The 20,220-nt window shown below is 40.9% G+C and overlaps 1 protein-coding gene across 2 annotated transcripts in view; it reads right to left on the bottom strand.

Moving 5' to 3' along the window:
* ATP6V1H (ATPase H+ transporting V1 subunit H) overlaps window positions 1–16,881 on the bottom strand; it is a 47,725-nt gene extending 30,844 nt beyond the window's left edge. Inside the window, exons 1-5 of one of the 2 annotated variants that reach the window (XM_059486024.1) lie at window positions 16,713–16,881; window positions 15,296–15,422; window positions 6,881–6,983; window positions 5,394–5,483; window positions 185–298 (exon numbers count right to left, since the gene is read on the bottom strand). In XM_059486024.1, coding sequence (XP_059342007.1) covers window positions 185–298; window positions 5,394–5,483; window positions 6,881–6,983; window positions 15,296–15,399 — 411 coding nt within the window. In that variant the 5' untranslated portion in view covers window positions 15,400–15,422; window positions 16,713–16,881. Of the gene's footprint in view, window positions 1–184; window positions 299–5,393; window positions 5,484–6,880; window positions 6,984–15,295; window positions 15,423–16,471; window positions 16,586–16,712 lie in introns of those variants that run through there. The other variant, XM_059486032.1, reaches the window with a different exon arrangement.
* Between the last annotated feature and the right edge of the window lie 3,339 nt (window positions 16,882–20,220).

Raw genomic sequence — 20,220 nt, forward strand, 5'->3', positions numbered from 1 at the left:
TGTAACTTAGCTTTTTAAATTGTGGTTAGGTGACACTTATATTAAGAATGACTCATCCAGACTGCAAGAAGAAAACTTTCCAGTCCAGGCAGAAGTTTAGTTTCAAATTCCAAAACCTCCTGAAGAAAAAGAGAGCCAGCATTTTTCTCTACCACTTTCAGAGACAGGTTCATTTAAAACTTACCATATGCACAGTGAAGAGATCTTGTCGATTCAACATTGGCAGAAAATAGGACCATGCAGTGTTTTTACCACGTTTTGCATAATCAAAGAAGATGCAAACACGCTGATGATTTTCCTGTAAAAATTGAGAGAGGAACAGATGACAGATTTGTAAAAGTAGTTGACATAAAGCAGCTATTTGCTCCTTGGTATGTTGGCACAGATTATCAGAGTGTATCCTGGCTTGTAAGAGCCCACGGAAACTCTTCAGTTAGACTGAAAAATTTCTTGTGGATACAGCTCATTTCAGCACTAAGACTGGAGATTTGGGGTGGAGGAAACAAACCTTGAAGCCTCAAGTATCAGTACTGCAATACCTGCTTGAGCAAACCACATATTCTTCTGAACATGCAAGTGGAGTAAGGCAAATGAGAAATAAGATAAATGTTGTCATTTTTAAAGAATGACACTACTCTTCATCTAATCAATTATGCTTGTTCAAAGTCCTCACAAAGTTTTCAATGTACTGCTACTTCCACACAAGAGCCTGTTGCTCAACTTCTACAAGTGGAACCCTAGGGGTGTAAGTGAGCCTTTCCATTCCTCTCAATGGGAAATCAGTTCTCTCCTAGATCAGGCTGCAGCTGATTCAGCAGTTCTCAGGCAACCTGCATATCTATAAGAGGGCACTGCCACCAGAAGTCTGTTCTCCAGGGCTCCAACCCTGAGCCATAGAGACCACAACTACCTGAGCTTGGGCACTAGGGACAGACTCTTCAAGTATTTTCCCTAATAATCACTATGTAAAGCAGCTATTACAGTTCTCTTTACAGCAGGCCAGAGAACAGGCCATACGATCATGACGGAGAAAATCTCTGCTGTTTCCTAATAGCCTAGAATATGGACAGACAGTCCCAAAAAAATCTCACATTTGAATTCTTGCTTTTCCTCAAGCATTTCCACATGCATTCCAGCCAGGCTTCCTGGTGGATTGGAAGCTTTCCTTCTGAAGAGATGTCTCCCCATTGAGGTCAAACTACTACCACTAAGTACACAACTACTATCAAGAAAGGCAAATGAGAAACTCACAAAAAGACAGTATCTCAGTCTCCACTGTGCAGACATTTTAATTTTCAAACTCCCTTAGCTAGAAATGCTTTTCTCTATCAATTCTGCACCCTGTTATTAACTCTAGGGATGAAGAACCAGCTAGGCAAGGTTCTTTGCTAGAATATGATCCATTAAGCACAAGACAACCCAAATGTATCCACGATTCAAACAGTGACATCTTACAAAGCCTTAGAGCTTCAACCAATTCCTTGAAAGTAACAGTCCTTACCTGAAAAAACAAGTTTTCTCACTTTTACTTTTCTGATTCTCTTCCCCATCCCCCTGCTGCAGGAGTGAGTGAGTGGCTGTGTGGTGCTCAGCTGCCAGCAGAGGTTGAGCCCCAGCAGTATTGCACCACACAGGCTGCAAATTGCTGCCCTGATCACTGACTGGGGAAGCTGAGACGTCACCAGTTATCTGCCAGTTACAACCCTGACAGTGATCCATTTTCTACAGGATCTACATTTTCTACATAAAAAAGCACCCAGAAATGTTCTCAAAATTTGATGTAAAAATTATGAAAAAAATAAAAGTAACATCTCAGGAACACAGAGCCTTTGGTGGAGAGTTTTTACTCTGTGAGCACTTGCTTGATGAGAAATGGCAGTTTGATCAAATAAATCACTGTTAGCATCTGAATGTGCTAAACAGTCTAGCTAAGAAAGATCAAAACTTACCAGATCAAAGAGTTCAGTTTACAACATAACTAAGACAGACAAGTCTGGAAGCAGAAATGAAATAATTTCAATATGCTGACAGACAGAAGACTTGTCTGGTTTGCTATTAAGGTGCAGGATCAAGACAGAAGGGAAGGAGTGGAAAACTCCCCACGGCCCTGAAATATGTAGTGTTGCACCTTCCAAGGAAGCTACTGACTATACTAATGAAAAGAAAATTCTGAAGCTCTCGCATCAACAGTTGAATAATTTAGCAGCTGTCATTTTCTGAAGAAGCATAATGAAGTTCAGGAGATACTGCTACCTGCACCTACTAGAGTGAAATTAGAAATTTCATAAGTAACAGACTGTGCAGTGTGACGAGGTCACTAATCCAAAGGAACTGTTTCAAGAATTTATCAGATGAAGAGAGTAAGAAATGTTTCCTCAAGGATGGCAAGATGCTAACACTTTCCACCTTCTGAAGTAAGCAGAAGAGTGATAATCTTACATGGTAAACACAACACTAATTTCATGTTTGCCAGTGTTCAAAATAAATCTTTCTTACAAAGGTCATCAAATCAGTAAGTAGAACTGCTGGAACAATCCTAGACACCCAAGTAAGCTTTTGGTGAGCTCAAAACAGAGTTGACATAATTTTTACTACTTCACAAGCAAAGAACAGAAAGATAATAGAAGCACCACAGTCAGTTATTATCAGACAAAAGCTGAATTCTGCTACCTGTGATAGTTTTTGAAAGTTCCAGCTGTCAAAAGCAGCTTCAAATATTATTTGTTCATCTCATGAAACTGCAGCAAACATACTTTCTCAAGGCAAAATTTACTTGGAGTCAAGGCCGTGTCCTTGAACAATTTCTTGCTTAAAATCTTTGAATGCACTGAATTAGGATGAGTCAAACAAAGATTGGAGACTTCATAACCACCACAAGGAAAATGGGGCAAGACTATTTACATGAGCATGTACTGACAGGACAAGGGGGAATGCTTCAAACTGAGTAGGTTTAGGTATTAGGGAAAGATTGTGAGGCACTGGAACAGGTTGCACAGAGAAGCTGGGGATGCTCCATCCCTGGAGGTCTTCAAGAATAGGGTGGCTGGGGTTTTGAGCAACCTGGTCTAGCTGAAGGTATCTGTACCCACAGCAAGGGGCCTGGAACCAGATGCCTTCAAGGTATCCTTCTAACCCAAACCATTCTATGATTCTATGATACTGTGGATTCTTGTGTCTGGGCAGTCTGGAGAGACCCTGCCCTAAATTCACCATTATTGGCCAATATGCTGCTTTCTGACAAGAATCTTACACCTTGAAAATGTGCCATGAGACACCACTGGCTGTATGTTCCAACCCCTGAATGTGACCAAAACAAAACAGAAGTCCTGTTTCAGCCTTGCAGAATGGAGTTATCACAAGTTAGGAAACTCTGAGATAATGCCATGTGGATGCCTTCACACAAGCCTTCTATGTCAGCATCCCTGAACCCCTGAATAATGCAATCACACACAGCATTGCAAGTCAGTACACCCTTCAGGATACTGAAGCAGAATTTCTACAGTGAAAAAGGCATTAAATTCCAAACAAAAGCAAATATGTAGTGTGCACCAATATCTTTGTTCTGCTGCATCACTATAAAGCCTGAATAATTTAAAGCCATTACATTTAACACTAAGAATTCCATACATGCCACTTCTGGGACAGGGTAAGGCCCAAAATACAGCCATGTCATAAAGTCCAGAAAACACATGCACCTAACCACCTATGACAGAAACAATAGAGGAAAAGAGAGGCTACTCAAAACTGCTTTCTGTGACTACCTACAACTATTCCATCTGTTCAAAAGTGGGCCAGTGAAAGCATTACCTGTGGGGTATTAATTCCACAGCAAAGGAGATATCATCAGCTATCATCTACTCTAGCTGCAGGCCATCTGCTAATACCAAAGCACATTAGCAAAACAAGGCCTACGAATACTCACAAGTACTGAAAAAGGGCAAGTGAAATGATGACTTCTCTGGCCACTGATGCACAGAAAGCAAGACCAATTCCTCACAAAAGTAGCCATAATAAACAGAGTTCTCACACACTGAGCCAAAGTTTGTCATCCAATGGGCAAACCAAAACAAGGTATCCCCAACCCAGTGTCCTAATCAAAGAATGATACTGAGGACACAGTATCTCTGAGAAGCAGAGGTCTTTTCTTCTCAACGTTTGTGTCACACTTGACAAAATGTAAAACTTAATGAGAAAAAGTGACCAAGCTACAGACAAGTAAATTGCTGCCACCACCACTAGCTATTATCCTATTAGCCCAGATGTCAGGGCACTCACTTAGGGCTCTATTGTGCAGACAGGCACATGAAAGAACACCATGGTCCCGATGTTATACAAACTGTGGAGAGGTTCACGCTTTCAACTTGCCTGTTGTAATACTGAATAGTCACAGCAGGAACTAGAACTCATGTGGTTCACCTCCTAGGGCAATACTCTAAACCAACAGCACTAAACACACTTCACTGAAACCTGGGATCAAATAGATCATAAAACAGGAGAAGAGAAACTATCAAACACAGATAGTATACGTGAATACTAGGAAAAAACGCTCACATAACTCATCTTGTTACATCGCTCCAAATGCCTTCTCTTAGCCAACTTCAGAGCAAGGAAACATAAAAGCAGGATTATCTGACTGGGTAAAGCCTCTTCTTGAGTTATCCCAATCAGCTCAACAGTCTGAGACCAAGTTTAATAGCCTGCTCGTATAAAGCACTGTTGTCCACAGCTACAAAGAGCTGTATGTTACACTGAATTAAAAGTTCCTCATTTATAATTAAACCATCCAGAATTTCAGAACATGTCCCAAACCACCTAGCTTATGTTGGAAACCTTATGCTGCAGAAACTACACCTTCTTGCTGAGGGTAGCCAAATTAACACCTTCAAAGGAAAAGCTTTAACAAGTTCATATCCTCCCTATACCACAGGAAAGGGCTGAGGTCACAAGTCACAGAACTTCAGCATTGTTTAGGTTTAGGAAAGACCCTTAAGATCACCAAACCTACCATTAATGTAACACAGACAAGTCTAACACAACATAAGCTGATATATCAAATGTAAAAAGTATTTAGAAAAAAAATCTGCAAATTAAGATCACATAAAATGAAACTACTATGCAACACGAGCCTTAACAACCAAGTTTTGAACTAAACATAGTTGAGAACAAACAGACAAGCATAAAAGTTTGTTTTATTTCCAGAATTTGAACATAGTACAAGCTAAGTTAGCCTTATAACTTTAGGTCTAACATTTAATCTCTGAAGACAGGATCTGAAAATTTAGCAGAATATTTTTAACACAGTATGACAAACACCTGAAAATACATGAATTACACTAAGGAAACATTCAAGCATGCATTTAAAGACTTAAAAATAATACAGATTATTGACCTACTTGCAGCATATCATCAACCATAGTCAGAATGTACTGAACAGTCTGTTCCTTGGAGATATGAGTCATCAAGTTTATAAATGTTTTAGCACACTAGAAAAATAAAAGAGACATTAAAATTAATATTAGCAATTGTCTTTGTTCCTTTTGATAATATAAAACAGGATCTTATTAATTCACAGTTAAGTCTTACATAAGCATTGAGCATCCCAACATCTTATTCAATTTCAGTAAGAGATGAATACATTTGACATTATCTCACAAAGAAAATTCCCTGTCACATTGGTTGCTCCCTTTACAAATTGTTTTATGGCTTTCAAATTAAATAAGTACTTGCTAGTGAAAGTTACCAACATACTTGGTTGCAAGTCAGATTAGAAAAGCCTCCCCCAGCACCCTTCTTTTAATGGTAGTGATATCAAGTAAACTGACAGAACAGCAACTAAGAGCACAAAAAAAGTTTCAGCAGTTTGAATGGAGGGAGGAATACAGGTAACTCCTCTATTCACTTACTATATAGTAAGAAAAGTAATTATGTAGAAAAATCTTTGTTCCTCTTTGAAGAATGTTATAATTTCAGCAACAGGCTGAAATAGTTATAACATTACTTTTTACACTTCCTCCTCCCCCTTCACCAAATTCAGCTAAGCCACAAAGAAAATTTAATGTTGAACTGCTACATTGTAATTATGTAGTAACATATAAAGTACACCACACTATGCAAACTACGATCCATTAGATAACAGTAACACACCACAATTTCAAGAGAAGAGAAATAAAAAACCAAAACAAACAGCCTAAAATTAAAGTTGAAAAAATGGCCATAAGTGTTTGTGTTTTGAAAGCATCTACACTTCACCTTCCTCTCCGCCTCTCCCAATCCTCTTGATGTCTGACATTCTGTGCTAGAACCTCAGGCTGAGATTCTATGGATTCAAATGTTATTAAAATGTCTTTGGGCATCCTGCCTGGTCTCCATAAGGGCAAAGGACTGATTCAGTCCTAATCAGCTCTGTCCAATGCAAAGGTCTCATATCTTACCATGCCTACAATGACACAAGACACCCATGTCCAAGTGAATCCACCTTAGCAGCCAATGGACTTCATGCTCTAACTAATTATAATTGCTTAGCTAACTAAGCAGCAATCTTACTGGTAGCAGCTGTCATCAATAAACTATAAAGAAAAAAATCTCAAAAAAAAGAAGTGACTCAAGTACAAGTGTGCATGATTAAGTAAACTGGGATGAGGGAAGACTTGAGCTAGTTAGTCCCACAACAGAGTCAAAGGCAGATGATTTTTAACAATTATTTAGTAGGTTTTAAAAATAATGAAATAACATCCAACCCATATCTAAGGAAAAATAAAAGAATCACGATAGTAAGCTTTATACTTATTCTAGAACATCTTAACTGTATGCATACAGTTAACAACAATAAAGTAAGAGTAGATTTGAATATCCAAAAGACACTTCATTAAAAGAAAGTTACTTGATTGCCTTCTGTTTGCAACAACTCCTGTTTTTCTTCTGGATTTCTTTTCTGTTCAAAGCGCTGAATAAATTCACAGTCTTCACCCGAAATCATCTGACCTCTGAAAAACAAAGCATTAAACTGTAAGTAACATGAACAGTAAGCTGGAAATAACTGTGCTGGGTTCACATGGCAAGGCTGTGTTAGTAGGGGACTGCTTGGGTGGCTCCTGTGAGAAGACACCAGAAATGGCCCCTGCGTCAGACAGAGCCAGTTCCAGCCAGCTCCAGGACAGACTCACCACTGAGCCAGCCTGAGCCACTCAGTAATGACAGTAGCACCTCTGTGATAACACATTTAAGGAGTAAAAACTGCTGTGCAACAGCAGCTGAGACAGGACTGAGGACATGTGAAAGAAACAACTCTGCTGACAGCCAGATCAGTGCACAAAGGAGGGAGGGGAGGTGATGCACAGATTCCCCTGCCTGTGGTGAAGACCATGGTGAGGCAGCTGTGCCCCTGAAGCCCATGGAGGTCCTAGGTGGAGCAGAGATCCACCTGCAGCCCATGGAGGTCCTAGGGGAGCAGAGATCCACCTGCAGCCCATGGAGGACACCCTTGCCAGAGCAGGCAGATAGATGTGTCTTACAGGAAACTGCAGTTCATGCAGGTTTTCTTGCAAGACCTGTGACCTTGTTTTCTTGCAGGGCCTGGAGCAGTACATGCCTGGAAGACTGGAATCTGCAGAAAGGATCCATGCTGGATGAGTTTGTGAATGACCATCAACCATGAGTAGGACACCTCACGATGGAGCAGGGGAAGAGTGTAAGAAGGAAGGAGCAGCAGAGACTGAGTCTTATAAAATAGCCACAGCCTCCATATCTCACTCCCCTACACCACTCAAAGCAAGGAGGCAGAGAAGTTGAAGCCAAGTTGAGCCTGAGAAGAAGGGAGAGGGTAGGAGGTGGTTCTTTGATTTTTTCCTATTTTTCATTAACCTACTCCATTTAATCAGCAATAAATGAATTTAATTTCACCACGTAGAGCCTGTTTTGCCCATGATAGTAAGTGGTCAGTGATCTCCCTGTCCTCACACCTCAACCCAAGCTTTTTGTTATGTTTTTTCCCTTGTTCTTTTGATGGAGTGTGTCCTGTCCTGATGGACACCTGGTGACCTGTCAATGTCAACCCACCATACAAACCTTGTTTCCTTCATCTTGAGCTACCTCAGAATCATAAAGTGGTTTGGTTTGCAAGCAACCTCAAAGAGCCCAGTCCAACCTGGCCTTGAACACTTCCAAGGATAAAGCAGCCACAACTCTCTGGGCAGCCTGTTCCACTGCCTTACCAACCTTGCAGTTAAGAATTTCTTCGTAACATCTGATCTAAACCTTCCCTGTTTCAGTTTAAAACCATTGCCCATTGTTTTGTCACTATATACCTGTACAAAGTCTCTCTCCCTCCTTTTCATAAGCCCTGCTGAGGTACTGGAAGGTCTCCCCAAAGTCTTCTCTTCTCCAGGCTAAACTACTCCAACTCTCTCAGCCTATTTTTGCAGGAGATGTGCTCCAGCCCTCTGACCATCTTGGTGGCCCTGCTCCAACAGGTCCATGTCTTTGTTGTGCTGAGGACCCCAGCGCTGGATGCAGCATTTCAGGCAGGGTCTTGCGAGGGCAGAGCAGAGGAGATACAGCATTGGTAAAGTGATATGGTCGATACTGTAGCCCACAACAATGTAACAGGCTCCTTCCTGCAAAGGGTCTCATGTAAAAAAATTTAAAACTTATGGTGGAATAATCTGTCAAAATGTCTTCCCTATGCATCACCTCTGAACAGTATTCTCCAAATAATTTTTAAACTTCCAGGGGCTGAACACAATGTCAGTTGTAAGAACTGAATTACACACAGCTAGCATGTTATGCCAAAATGATAATACATAACACGAGTAACAGTCTAATCCAACCAAGAAATAAGTGCTGAAAAACAAAATTAATTGTTACTTTAAGTTTGCTGTAAGCACTGAAGAAAACTGTAAGGAGAACAGAGATCATGGTTCCTAATTTATTTTTAGCTTTCACTAATCCTATGTTGAGTTTAAAAACTGATATGCATGCAAGTTCATCTAAACACATAGCAAGGGGGTTTGATATAGTGAACTGTTGTGGACACCTCTAAGATAACAGATGTCTACTTAATCTTCTCTTCAACTTAATGTTCAAGTGGTTACTGCCATATCAATGCTATTTCAGAAAGCTGTAGACTCAGCTGGGGTTTTTTATAATACAAAGCTTCACATCACAAGAAATAAAAAAAAATTGTCAAAATAGCACAGTCAGGTACTCTTCAGGTAAGAAAAGTAATTTTAAATCAAGTAGTCCTAAAATTATCCAGGATTTTAATAGGTGACTATCTTTACTAGGTAATACCAAGAGGGCTTCAGGAAAGAAGAAAATCACACGCAGTCACAGGGGATGAAAGCATTAGACACTCCTGCTTCAGTTATTTCCATCTCCTTTTAATATTTCCACTGAATGAAATGCCTCTTCCACTTTGCAAAGCTACATAGCATGGACTCTTCACCCATCTTTTCCATACTCAAGTTTTCAGATGTTCCATGACTAGAGATTACATTAAAATCATTGTAAGCTTTGCAGGAAGTGTTCACAGTTTTTTTACCCAACTGGCTCACCTGGATTCTTGAAACAGAAAACTAAGACCTACAATGAAGTTTTTTTCTTTGCTCTTACTTAAATGATTATGTCTTGAGTATGACCTCATCACAGAGCCACCTTTTATCTATTTACTATTTAAGCAAAGAACATAAGTAGTCCAGTGCCATGTGTGCTACTCCTATATTCCAGCTGTTTTGTTACAGATATCCTCATATGCACTGAGGAAAGACAACCAAGATTTACTAGAGGGAAGATTCGTAAAGCCAGTGGTAGGATAGCCCTTGCCCAGCTTCTGCAAAAACTTGAATAATTATAGATGAATCATATGGGATTGGCCAATGATGATCATGCTGCTACCATGCCTTTTAGACTGACCTATGCTCTTTCTTGCCTATTAAGGTTGGATTTAAATAGTTATGGAAAGAGCTGGACAATTCATCTGCCACAAACATTGAATTTAAAGACCCACAACTAGAAGCCTCTTTTGTTCGAAATAATGCTGACCAAGCCAGGAATTCATGGATCATACTGATACAAAAGTAACCAGATAAGCTGCTTGTTATAAGAATATTGCCATTTACAAAACACTTCAAACATGACCTAAGACAAACCCTTAATTTTCAGCTTTAATGCTGGAGAAAGCCTCAGCCCATGAAGAGAGATATTTCTTTACAGTCAGGCTATTAGAAGAGGTCTGCCAACTGCAAAGGGAAAAAGCTTTCAAGCTTTTGCTTTTATCCTACATTAGGCCACAGGAAAAAAAAAAAAAGAAAAAAGATGTGTGGATTGATATTGCTGTTAAAGAAAAAAAAGACAGTAAAGTTTATTCTTTATCATTTTGTTAGTGCCATTCAAAAATACATCTTCCAACCCATACAAAACATTACAAGGGATCTGACAGCTTTTTAAACAAGCTGTTAATATTTTATCAACAAACTCATACATCTGATTAATAGTTTTAGTAATTTCAAATGCATCTATTTCCATTCATCTTATTTTAAAATTGAAATGACTGATTATACAGTAAACCTTAAAGGGGGGGTTTTAAGAAAAACCAAGCAAAAATCATGAGAAAGTGCAGAACAGCCTCAGACAGCTGATACTGAGTCCCATGATGCTATTACACATTTTCCTCACGCCCTCTTCAAAGCAACAGAAATTTCACAGCACTTTTTAGCAAACAAGCAACCAAAGCCTCCCTCCATCCCTCTTCCTAGCAGCCATTTAACTTGTTATTTTCCAGGATGTGTTACAGTCTTTTGCCAAGATAGAAGTCATTTTGAGCTTCAGCTGTGTCCTGGTTTCAGCTGGGATAGTTAATATTCTTCCCAGTAGCTGGTACAGTTCTGTCTTGCAGATCTAGTATGAACCCTTTATTATTTTTTTCTTATTTTTTTCCTCTTCTTTTTCTGTTCCATTAAAGTCTCTTTATCTCAACATGTCAATTCTCCCTTCTTTTTTTCCTCCTGTCTGAGAATATCAGGTTTAGGACAGGAGCCCTGTAAGCACCTTTCAAGGCTCTGTTCCTGGGATACCAAGAGCTGCCTTTGAGAGCACTTGCTAGAGGAGACAAAACTGAAACTCAAGGATTCAGAAAGCATGAATTTGCAAGACCACCATTTTTAAATCCACCTGATCACTCAATATGACTCAGAATCTTGTGATTACTTCTTTCAGTTGTGCATTTCCTCCATCAACTCTTGTTCCTTTTTCTTTTTTTTTTTTTTTTTTTTTTTGTTTGGATGATTTAGCAAGACACTCTGAAGGTTAGGGTATTTTTGTTTGGTTTTTACTTTGGTTTTGGGTTTTTTATATTAAAAAAATTTACTATCTATGCAGCAAATATGAAGCTCATATGAACTTACCATATCAAGGCATAATTTCTTTTATCCAGGTATCTACAGTACTTTGCATGTACTAGAGACACTAAATGTATGCAACTGCTCAACAGTTTTAGCACTACAAAATTAAAACAGTAAAACAGACTGAATGTACTCTACAAGACTCAACCAGATTTGAGGGAAAAAAAAAAACAAACCACAAAACAAAACGGAAGAAAATCCCCCACATACTACAAATTAGGAAACTTCTATATTTCCTCTAAGACACGACTGACTTTTAAAGTCTGACATATTCAACCTGCTTTAGAAGGTTCTTCCACCCCCAGGAAAATAGAACAGATATTCTAGCATCAGAATTCACAAACATGCATGTGAAGCATTTGAAAACACACAGGAAACCATGTACAAATTAGCCATCAAGTATCTCATCTGATTAAATATAAAGTACTGTCAAATGCAATGTATCTAGAAAACCTACAGTGCAGTAAGGTGCAAGCTGAACTCTGAAACAAGTTCAATTTTCCACAGAACTCTTTTACTACCCTAAGGAAGCAAACCCAAACCTGCTTCGAGCAAGCCAACACACCCTCCCCTGGCATTCTGACACTCTGAGGCAAATGCTGAAAGCAACCACACAGAGCAAAAAAGCAAATTGCTTTTTAGCTCCAGGAGGGCACCCACACCTCTGAACTGCAACCAGCCTCAAGATCCAAAGGCAGCAAAGTCCACAGAACTAAAGCTTCCACAGGCAGACCCACACATCACCTTCCACTGCTACAAGCTTTGTTACTTTCCTCTCCCTCAGACACAGACCCCAGCTGGAATCCAACATAAAGACAGGATACATTTTAGCACCAGGTTTTTTTTTCCACAGCCTCATTTTGTAAGGAGCAGCGAACACACAAGGAAGCTGGCAATATAGACAATTGTCATATCTAACAGTATACAGAAAAAACATCAAAAGTCAGCAGTTGTGTGTTAGTGTAGTTTGATATTTAGTTTACAGTTACAACCTTCAGAGATGGAATAAACACTGTGTCAGTTAATCTTTAGCTTGAACTGACTCTACAAGAAAAGTCAGGCTACTGAAGTCTGACCAGCTACAAGTGAGCCATTTTACTTTTGCACTGAAGAACAGAGAAAGGAAAAAAAGAACTTCAGATGCCCTTCTGTGTGACCCTGAGCCCAATGCTGATGCAAGTGATGCAATCTTCAAAGCACCTTTACACAAACACAACTGCCACAGGCAGAGGAGAAAAAACACCTCATCAGAATTTCTTGTGAAATTCTTTGACTTCAACTATCTAAGTACTATCTACAGCTTCTTCAACTACATAAATACTGCCTCTAGTTTAAGAAGCATAAATCATGTTTAAGAAGCAAAAATCATGTCACACCTGAGTTGATGTGTTAACTTAGGGAAAAGAAAAATATTTCCTTACATTTAAAAACATCTGATGAGTTGAAATAATTCCTTCATACATATTTATATGCAAGTTTACCACACTAAGTGCACAGACAATCAGAACAAGGAGCTCAAAAGGAAGAGAACTGTCCTTTCAAGCACCCCATTTTCCTTCTCCACAAACCAGACCAAAACAAACCACTCTGACCTGCCTCTAACAGGTGCATCAGAGAAAGTACTTTCTACTCATTTAATAATGTGCTTCATTCCAGAAATGAATCAAATAACTGCACTGACTGACTTTCCAAGAAACCCCTTAAAGCTCAGCCTAAAAGACACCACCACATCCAAACCTGTCCATTGTCAAAAAGGACACGTCCAAATCAAGGTATGAGTTTATTTCCTTTGGAAGCACCAAAAGTTCTGCTGATGCTTTTCAATAACTCACTGTAAGGAAACTCCTCAGGCAAAGAAGAAGCTATCCTCAAGAAGCTCCACAATCCCTCTGGCACCATTTAAGTCAATCCTTGAAGCCAACTTATTCAGACAGCCAGGCTTTGTTCCTCAGTAGATACAAGACAAAAAAAATTACATTTATTTCAGAGCAATAATAAAGAAGACACACTGTTATTGACATACAAAGGACACCAAGCCTCAAAAAGTCTCACTCATCCTCTCACAGGATCATAATACCCAGATGTACTACAAGAGCCTCCAAAACCTAGCTAATTCCAAGAGAGGAAATAACTAGTTTATTCTTTCTTCATAGATTCCAGAACAAAGCCAAGTCAAATTCTACATGTAAAATCCAAAAAGGAACCCTGCCCTCTGGTCAAAAGAAGTTATATAAAAATTTGCTGCCAGATTCATAAACTAAACTCCCTGTTTCACACACTGCACCAGAGAAAGACAATTCCAAGAATAAATTAAAATTACTAACAGCAGGCCACACAGCCAAACAAATAATACCACACAAATTCAACTCCTTGTCAAATAGAGCCATCCCCTATACAAAAGTAATAGATTTTTCTCACCAGCCCTATAGAAACACTAGAAAAGCAAAGAAAGAATCTCATATTCATTTCCATGAACAGTGAACAACTAACTGTACTCCCACTTTTATCCCAAGTAACTGCAAACCATCACTGCACTAGGACAGCACAGGAACAGCTGTCCAGGTGTCCGTGGGACACACTTCCTGTCAGACAGACAAAAGGGCACACAGCAACAGCAAAAGCCACTTAGATTGTTTGAGAAGTGCTTGGGAGCTGCCACTGCCAGGTTACCACCCCAACCTTTCTCTTTTGCCTGCAAAGCCACTGAGCACCACACTCAACCAGGAACTGATCCATCTTAAGAATAGCCTAGCAAAAAAAATGTTCTCAGAAGATCAGTTCCTTTATGCAGATTTGTCATGCAGATATAGAGTCACATAAAAAAGAGTAATACAATTCAATGAATGGAATAAGCAAGTCTGAAATACACAGCACAGGGCAAAGCAGGTAGTCATTAGTAAGATTCCACTGGGTTAGCATTTCTCAGCTTACATGAGTACAGTTTTGCAAGGTTATTGCAAATATGACATATTTATATGTACCACAGCAATCTGAAAAAAAAACCCCTATTTTTTAAAGTGGTATAATGTTGATAATCAGAAAGCATCATCAGTATGGAATGTGTCTCTACAATCATGAAGATTTCTTCCTCTTTAGTTACAAAGCAATTAATTATAAAGTAATTTGCACTTTGTCAATATTTCTCATACCCACCTGTCACAAGGAACAGGCTGCAAGAATGTTTCATTTCACTTCAGAGTACACAGGACTAGTGAAAGTCTGTTTCTTCTCCCCATTTCCTACCTCACCCATAAAACTTTTCCTCAGCTTGTCTCTACATCCTCTCAGGACAATACTGCTCTTGCTTCTCCTGGTGCCATCACATCCATGCAAAAGGAAACTCTGAGCTTGCCTGGAACAGCAGCACAGCTTTCCCCAGACTGAAGCATTTGTTTCAGCCTACTCCCCAATTTACTTGCTTAAGTTGTCCTCCAGAATTAATGCTCCTTTACTTAAGGTACAGCTTCTTTTCCTGGACACCACTCCAGTTTTGCTAGTACAATGTGTATTCCCACAAAAAGCACTGCAGCAACAGATATACCACACTTACACTGAAGACAATTATTACTATAAACACTTCTTAATTCAGCAGTCACACAATAAGGCTAAAATTGAGACTGGTGTGTGAATTATCAGGCAAAGAAACAGTTTTACCAAACATTTGTGCAAACCTGTACCATTTGCTATTACAGCATTCAGCTGATACAAGTAGAGTTCCCCTTCTGGTAATAAGTCATAAGGAAATTTTCCACAGCCACTTCCATTTAATGTAGATTTTTTCCAACTACTTCCATGCAGACAGAACATTCTTCACTGCTACATAATGCTCCACTGGAGCCTAAAATCTCAAAAAGTCTAACACTTAAAGGGGGAAAAGAATGTGGAAATGCTTTACTTACTGGAGATATGACTGCCAGTTTACTTTGTTTGCCCGAACCTCAGCAGCTTTGGCAGCAATGATGTTTGTTGGGACAGCAGCATCCACAGCACCTCTGATATCCATCTTGACTGATAATTAAAGTGTACCTAGAAATGCAAACCAGATTTGAGACCTCTCATTAAACAACAGAGTATCTGTCTGTTAATATTTTTCAATATTTTAAAGAAATGAAAAGAAAAATCAGTTTCCAGGTGTCCCCATTCCTTAACACTGTACTAGTTAGTTTCTGAAAAAATCCAAGTTCTATAAAGCAATTAAAACATGGCTGATTGGAAACAAAAATAAGCCAAACCTACACACTCAATCATAAGTTCACTTAAAATAAAAGACACAGACCATTACTAAATAACTCCCAGTCTTGTGAATCCTTGAACAATGAAATTAAGTTACTTAAATTAAGGTGCCTCTTCTGCATCAGCCAAGTAGCCCTAAAGATAAGAGAACCTGTCTTCTTTCCAAATCTTTCCACGGTTAAAATTCAGTGCATATCCTCCCCACACCTTAGGACTGATTTACTTCACATATTTGTCTAAGAGCATTTAGACATTAGAAACATGCAAACTACAACTTCAGAGAGGAAAAAAACCCACAAGTATATAAATTAAATCCATGCTACACAGACTTAGCGAGAAAATCAAGATCATTAGTGTACAGAAAGCAAACTAAAAATAAATACGAACAGAAGCTCTTTATCAGGATATAACACATTACCACAGACAGTGACCTTCACCACTTCTTCCCCCTTCCTTTATGGTTTAAATCTCCACCTGACGTTGATGCCAAAACAAGAAGTGTGTTGGCAGAGACTCCAGATCCAGCTAGAGCTGGAATTCCTTACAGCCGGACCTGTACCCAGCCTCTCCACACAGCCTGTTTCTGGACTGTTCTCGCCCCCTTACAGACCGAGCAAGAGCAAACTGGCACCCTCAGGCCTATCCCTCACAAACACACCCTGCCTTTATGACTGAATGAAAATACAGTTTTATCAAAAGAAACCAGAAAAATAAGGAACTATCCTGGGCAGAAAAGGACAAATGCCCTCCCTTTAAAACCACTTCCGTGAGCAGACCCGCACACAGGCGGCACCGCTGTGTCCTTCAGTGCCCACGGAAGGTTCCCAGGCCCTGTGACCCACCCAGAGCCACTCGAACACCGCCCGAGGGCAGGCTCGGTACCAGCGGTTTCGGAGCTGCAGTTGAGCCGCAGCAGCAGCGCCTGGGACAGAGCAGGCACGGTCCTGCCGCTCCCGGCTCACCGAGGGGCCCGGCAGAGCCCGGAGCCTGGCGGCAGCGGCGGAGCCCCCGCCAGGGCCCGTGAGGCGGCACGGCCCGACCCCGGCACCCACCGCGCCAGGGCCCGGGGCAGCTCCCACTCACCGCAGGGGTGTGGCGGCGGCGGAGGCCGTGCGGGGCCGGAGGGGAGGAAGCGGGGAGGGAATGAAGAGGAGGAGGGAAGGAGAGCAGAGCAGAGGCGGCCGCGGCTGCCCTGGGCAGCCCGGGCAGAGCGCGCACCCGCCGGCCTCGCCGCCGTCATGTGACGCCGCTCACGTGAGAGCGACGGCGGCCTGCGAGGGACATCCCATGCCGCCCCGCCCCGCCCGCGGCTGCGCGCTGTCAGTGCTGTGCCTGTCTACGCGTATTTAGAGCGCATAAAAATACACATGTATGTTTGTATGTACCTGCACATGCCATAGAGTCATCGGATGGGCTGGGCTGGAAGGGACCTTCCAGATCATCTGATTCCACCGCCCCTTGCCATGGATGCAGCCCAGGGCAGGGTTGGCTTTCTGGGCTGTGAGAGCACATTGCCGGGTCGTGTTAAACTTCATGCAAACCAACACCTCCAAGTCCTTCTCCTCAGAGAATCTGCTCTCAATCCTTTCTCTGCCCAGCCTGTGTTTGTGTCTGGGATTGCCCTTGAAGCGACACGCAGAATAAATAAACTCCACAACCAGATATAGTTATGAAGTGGGTATGTATGTCAGCGCCCGGCACAAGCGAGATAGCTCTCGTGAAAACGTGTGCCGCGAGCCTCAGTCTGACCCACATCTTTATTCACAAAGGTATTCCATATGCAATACATTTAGACATTAGAAACACAAAAACCACAACTACAACTTTCCCATGCATATTCAACCCCTGGCCCCGCCTGTCCTCGCCTCGCAGGGTAATCACATCGGCGCCCTTGTGGGCATGCGTTGTTTGCTGTGGTGGTCCACGGGGCTCTCTGGTGGTCTCTGAGGCTGAAGGCCGTGGTCTTCCTCATGACTGAACTGCTGAACTTTTCTCCTTTGCGCATGCGCTTTGGTCTCTTGGTGCTTATCCGAGTACATCTGTCGGCCTTGATTAGCTTGGAGAAGGAGGAGTCCTTTTATCTGGGCTCTTTGCATCCCTTGGTCTAGCCTGGTATTGTTCTTCATGCAAGAAGCTTCAGAAATTTGCATTTTCCTATGCCCTTTGTACCATGGCAGAGGTTTCTTAAGTAAAAAGGTTAAAATTCAACACACAGTTCTACAAGCTAAACTTTAAATGCTTAATTTATATTGCTAATTCAAATGAAATCTCTATTGAGAGAGATTTCTAATGAAATCTCTATTTCACCCTGACCCACGTGTGTATAGGTGTACGGTTTTACACAGGGGATCTAATCCCTGACTGGGATGGAGCGTGTGCCCACAGATGCCCACCTGCGCTGTTTGCAGAAATGGCTCCACTTTTCTGGAGTGTGGAGTGTGAAAAAACCGCCAATCCCTGATTTTTAGAATTTTAAATGTTTAATAGTAATAAAATGGTAATAAAAATAACAATATAATTAGAGTGATAAAAAGTTGAACAATTGGGGTTAGGACAATATGAGACAATAAAAACAAAGAGTTGCGGACAGTCCAGGTACCTCTTTCTGGGCAAAATAGTCCCAAAAAAGGACCCACGTTAACAGAGGATTAACCCTTAAAACAATAGCCTGTTGCATATTCATACATCTCATACATGATGCATAAATTCCATTCAAACATAGGATTCTGTCTGGTCAGTGTCAGCTTCTTCCTCTGAGTCCTGACAGCATCTTCAGGGCTGGGCGGGGCGGGAAGGAGTTCTCTTCTTCTGATAATGGAGCAATAAATTCTTTTTCTCTGAAAGATTTAGGTGTCCTGTGGCTGCTATCTAGAGTGAGTACCTAATTCCTTTCTTTAAAAAAAAATCCCACATACATAGTTTCTATTTTAACATTATGTTATAACCTAAAACTATATTTAACACACTACTTTAAAAAATTAATACAGCATAACTTTCTAACATAACACATATAATATTCATTTTAATACTTGCAAAAAACCAATCATAAAATAGGCATTTTTCACACAGAGACAGCGCAAATGGCTGGGAATGAAACTTGAGACTAAGGACCCAAGTGTTTCAGAAGCTATGGGCTTAAACTTTTATGTTTCTGAGGAAAAAAATAATCTCAATGCATTCATTTGCTGAGTGAGGTTTTCCAGCCATGCCATGCTGAAGTGCATAGACATACCACTGCTGGTCAGAAATTATCCCAGACAGTCATTCTGCTAACAGATAAGGAGAAAACAAAAATAATCATGGGGGTTTTGTGTGAGCAGATCAAGACAGCCAATGTAGAGCTGGCTTAGAGCTGGTGTACAGCTCATCTAATTTTTCTAGGGTCTCTGTATTTTCCATTTAGAGGAGACACTATTCTTTAAATCATGCCTGGCATAATAGGTGCCAATATGTGGGGTGGGGATTTAACTCCAGGACAGTTGTTGTCACTGTGCTACGGATTTATACTTCTTGCACAGAATTTTTCTTTTAAAATGGGTCTTCCTTCATACACCCCCAAAAAAACCTGTTGGTTTCTTCATAACACAAGCATAAATCCCAGGTACAGTCCAAGTAACAGCATTTGCATGTCTTTCTGCTTCATCAGAAGAAAGCTCCCTAAGCCCTGTGCACACTCTGTGTCACAAGTCTGTAATAAATACATCCATTAATGTGATTCTGTGGATTACCAAACATGTGGGACCTGGAGATTTAATCTAACAAATTTACTGACAGTGATAAGAAATGCTGGCACAGCTCCTGATCTCTAGCACAGATATGTCCACACAATTTTGAAAAATCTGTTACTTTGAAAGTTCACTTGAATCTGATTTTTGCTTCATAGCTGAGAGTTAGAATTTGGCCTTATTTAAACCAGTTCCTCTTTTAAAAGAGTGTTAGTAACTTCAGTCCTGTGGCATTCAGTATTTCCTGCTTCTGCTCTGCCTGTTTATGGCATGTCTCACTTGCCACTCCTTTCATGCCTAGCATCAGGCCTGTGGAATAAACATACTCACCTTTTCCACAGTCATTTCAAATCACAGTACCAATGATGGTACATATGGCTCTACCCATTTTAGAAAGAAACAGAAGCCAAAGGTCCTGCAAGATAAACAGAACAAGGCCTGAAGCTTTTAAAATGCAACTTGCTTAATGAGGGCATGTGCTGGTTTTGGCTGGGATTGAATTTGTTTTCTTTACAGTGACCAGCATGAGGCTATGATTTGATTTGTGCTGAAAACAGGGATGTTTTCACTGCTGCTGAGCAGGGCTTGCACAGCACCAAGGCTTCTTCTGCTCCTCCCTCCACCCCACCAGTGAGAAGGCTGGGGGTGCACAAGGAGTCTGGACAAGACACAGCCAGGACAGGGGACCCCAGCTGACCAAGGGGATATCCCACACCATATGGGATCATCCTCAGCATGTAGAGCTGGGAGAAGAAGGTGAAATAAGGGGAGATATTTGGAGTGATACTGTTTGTCTTCCCAAGTACCTGTTATGCATGATGGTGGCATTCACATTCTCTGAAAAAAACCCTTCGCCCAGGATTTTT

Source organism: Ammospiza nelsoni, chromosome 1, assembly GCF_027579445.1.
Source record: "Ammospiza nelsoni isolate bAmmNel1 chromosome 1, bAmmNel1.pri, whole genome shotgun sequence".
Classification (NCBI taxonomy): domain Eukaryota; kingdom Metazoa; phylum Chordata; class Aves; order Passeriformes; family Passerellidae; genus Ammospiza; species Ammospiza nelsoni.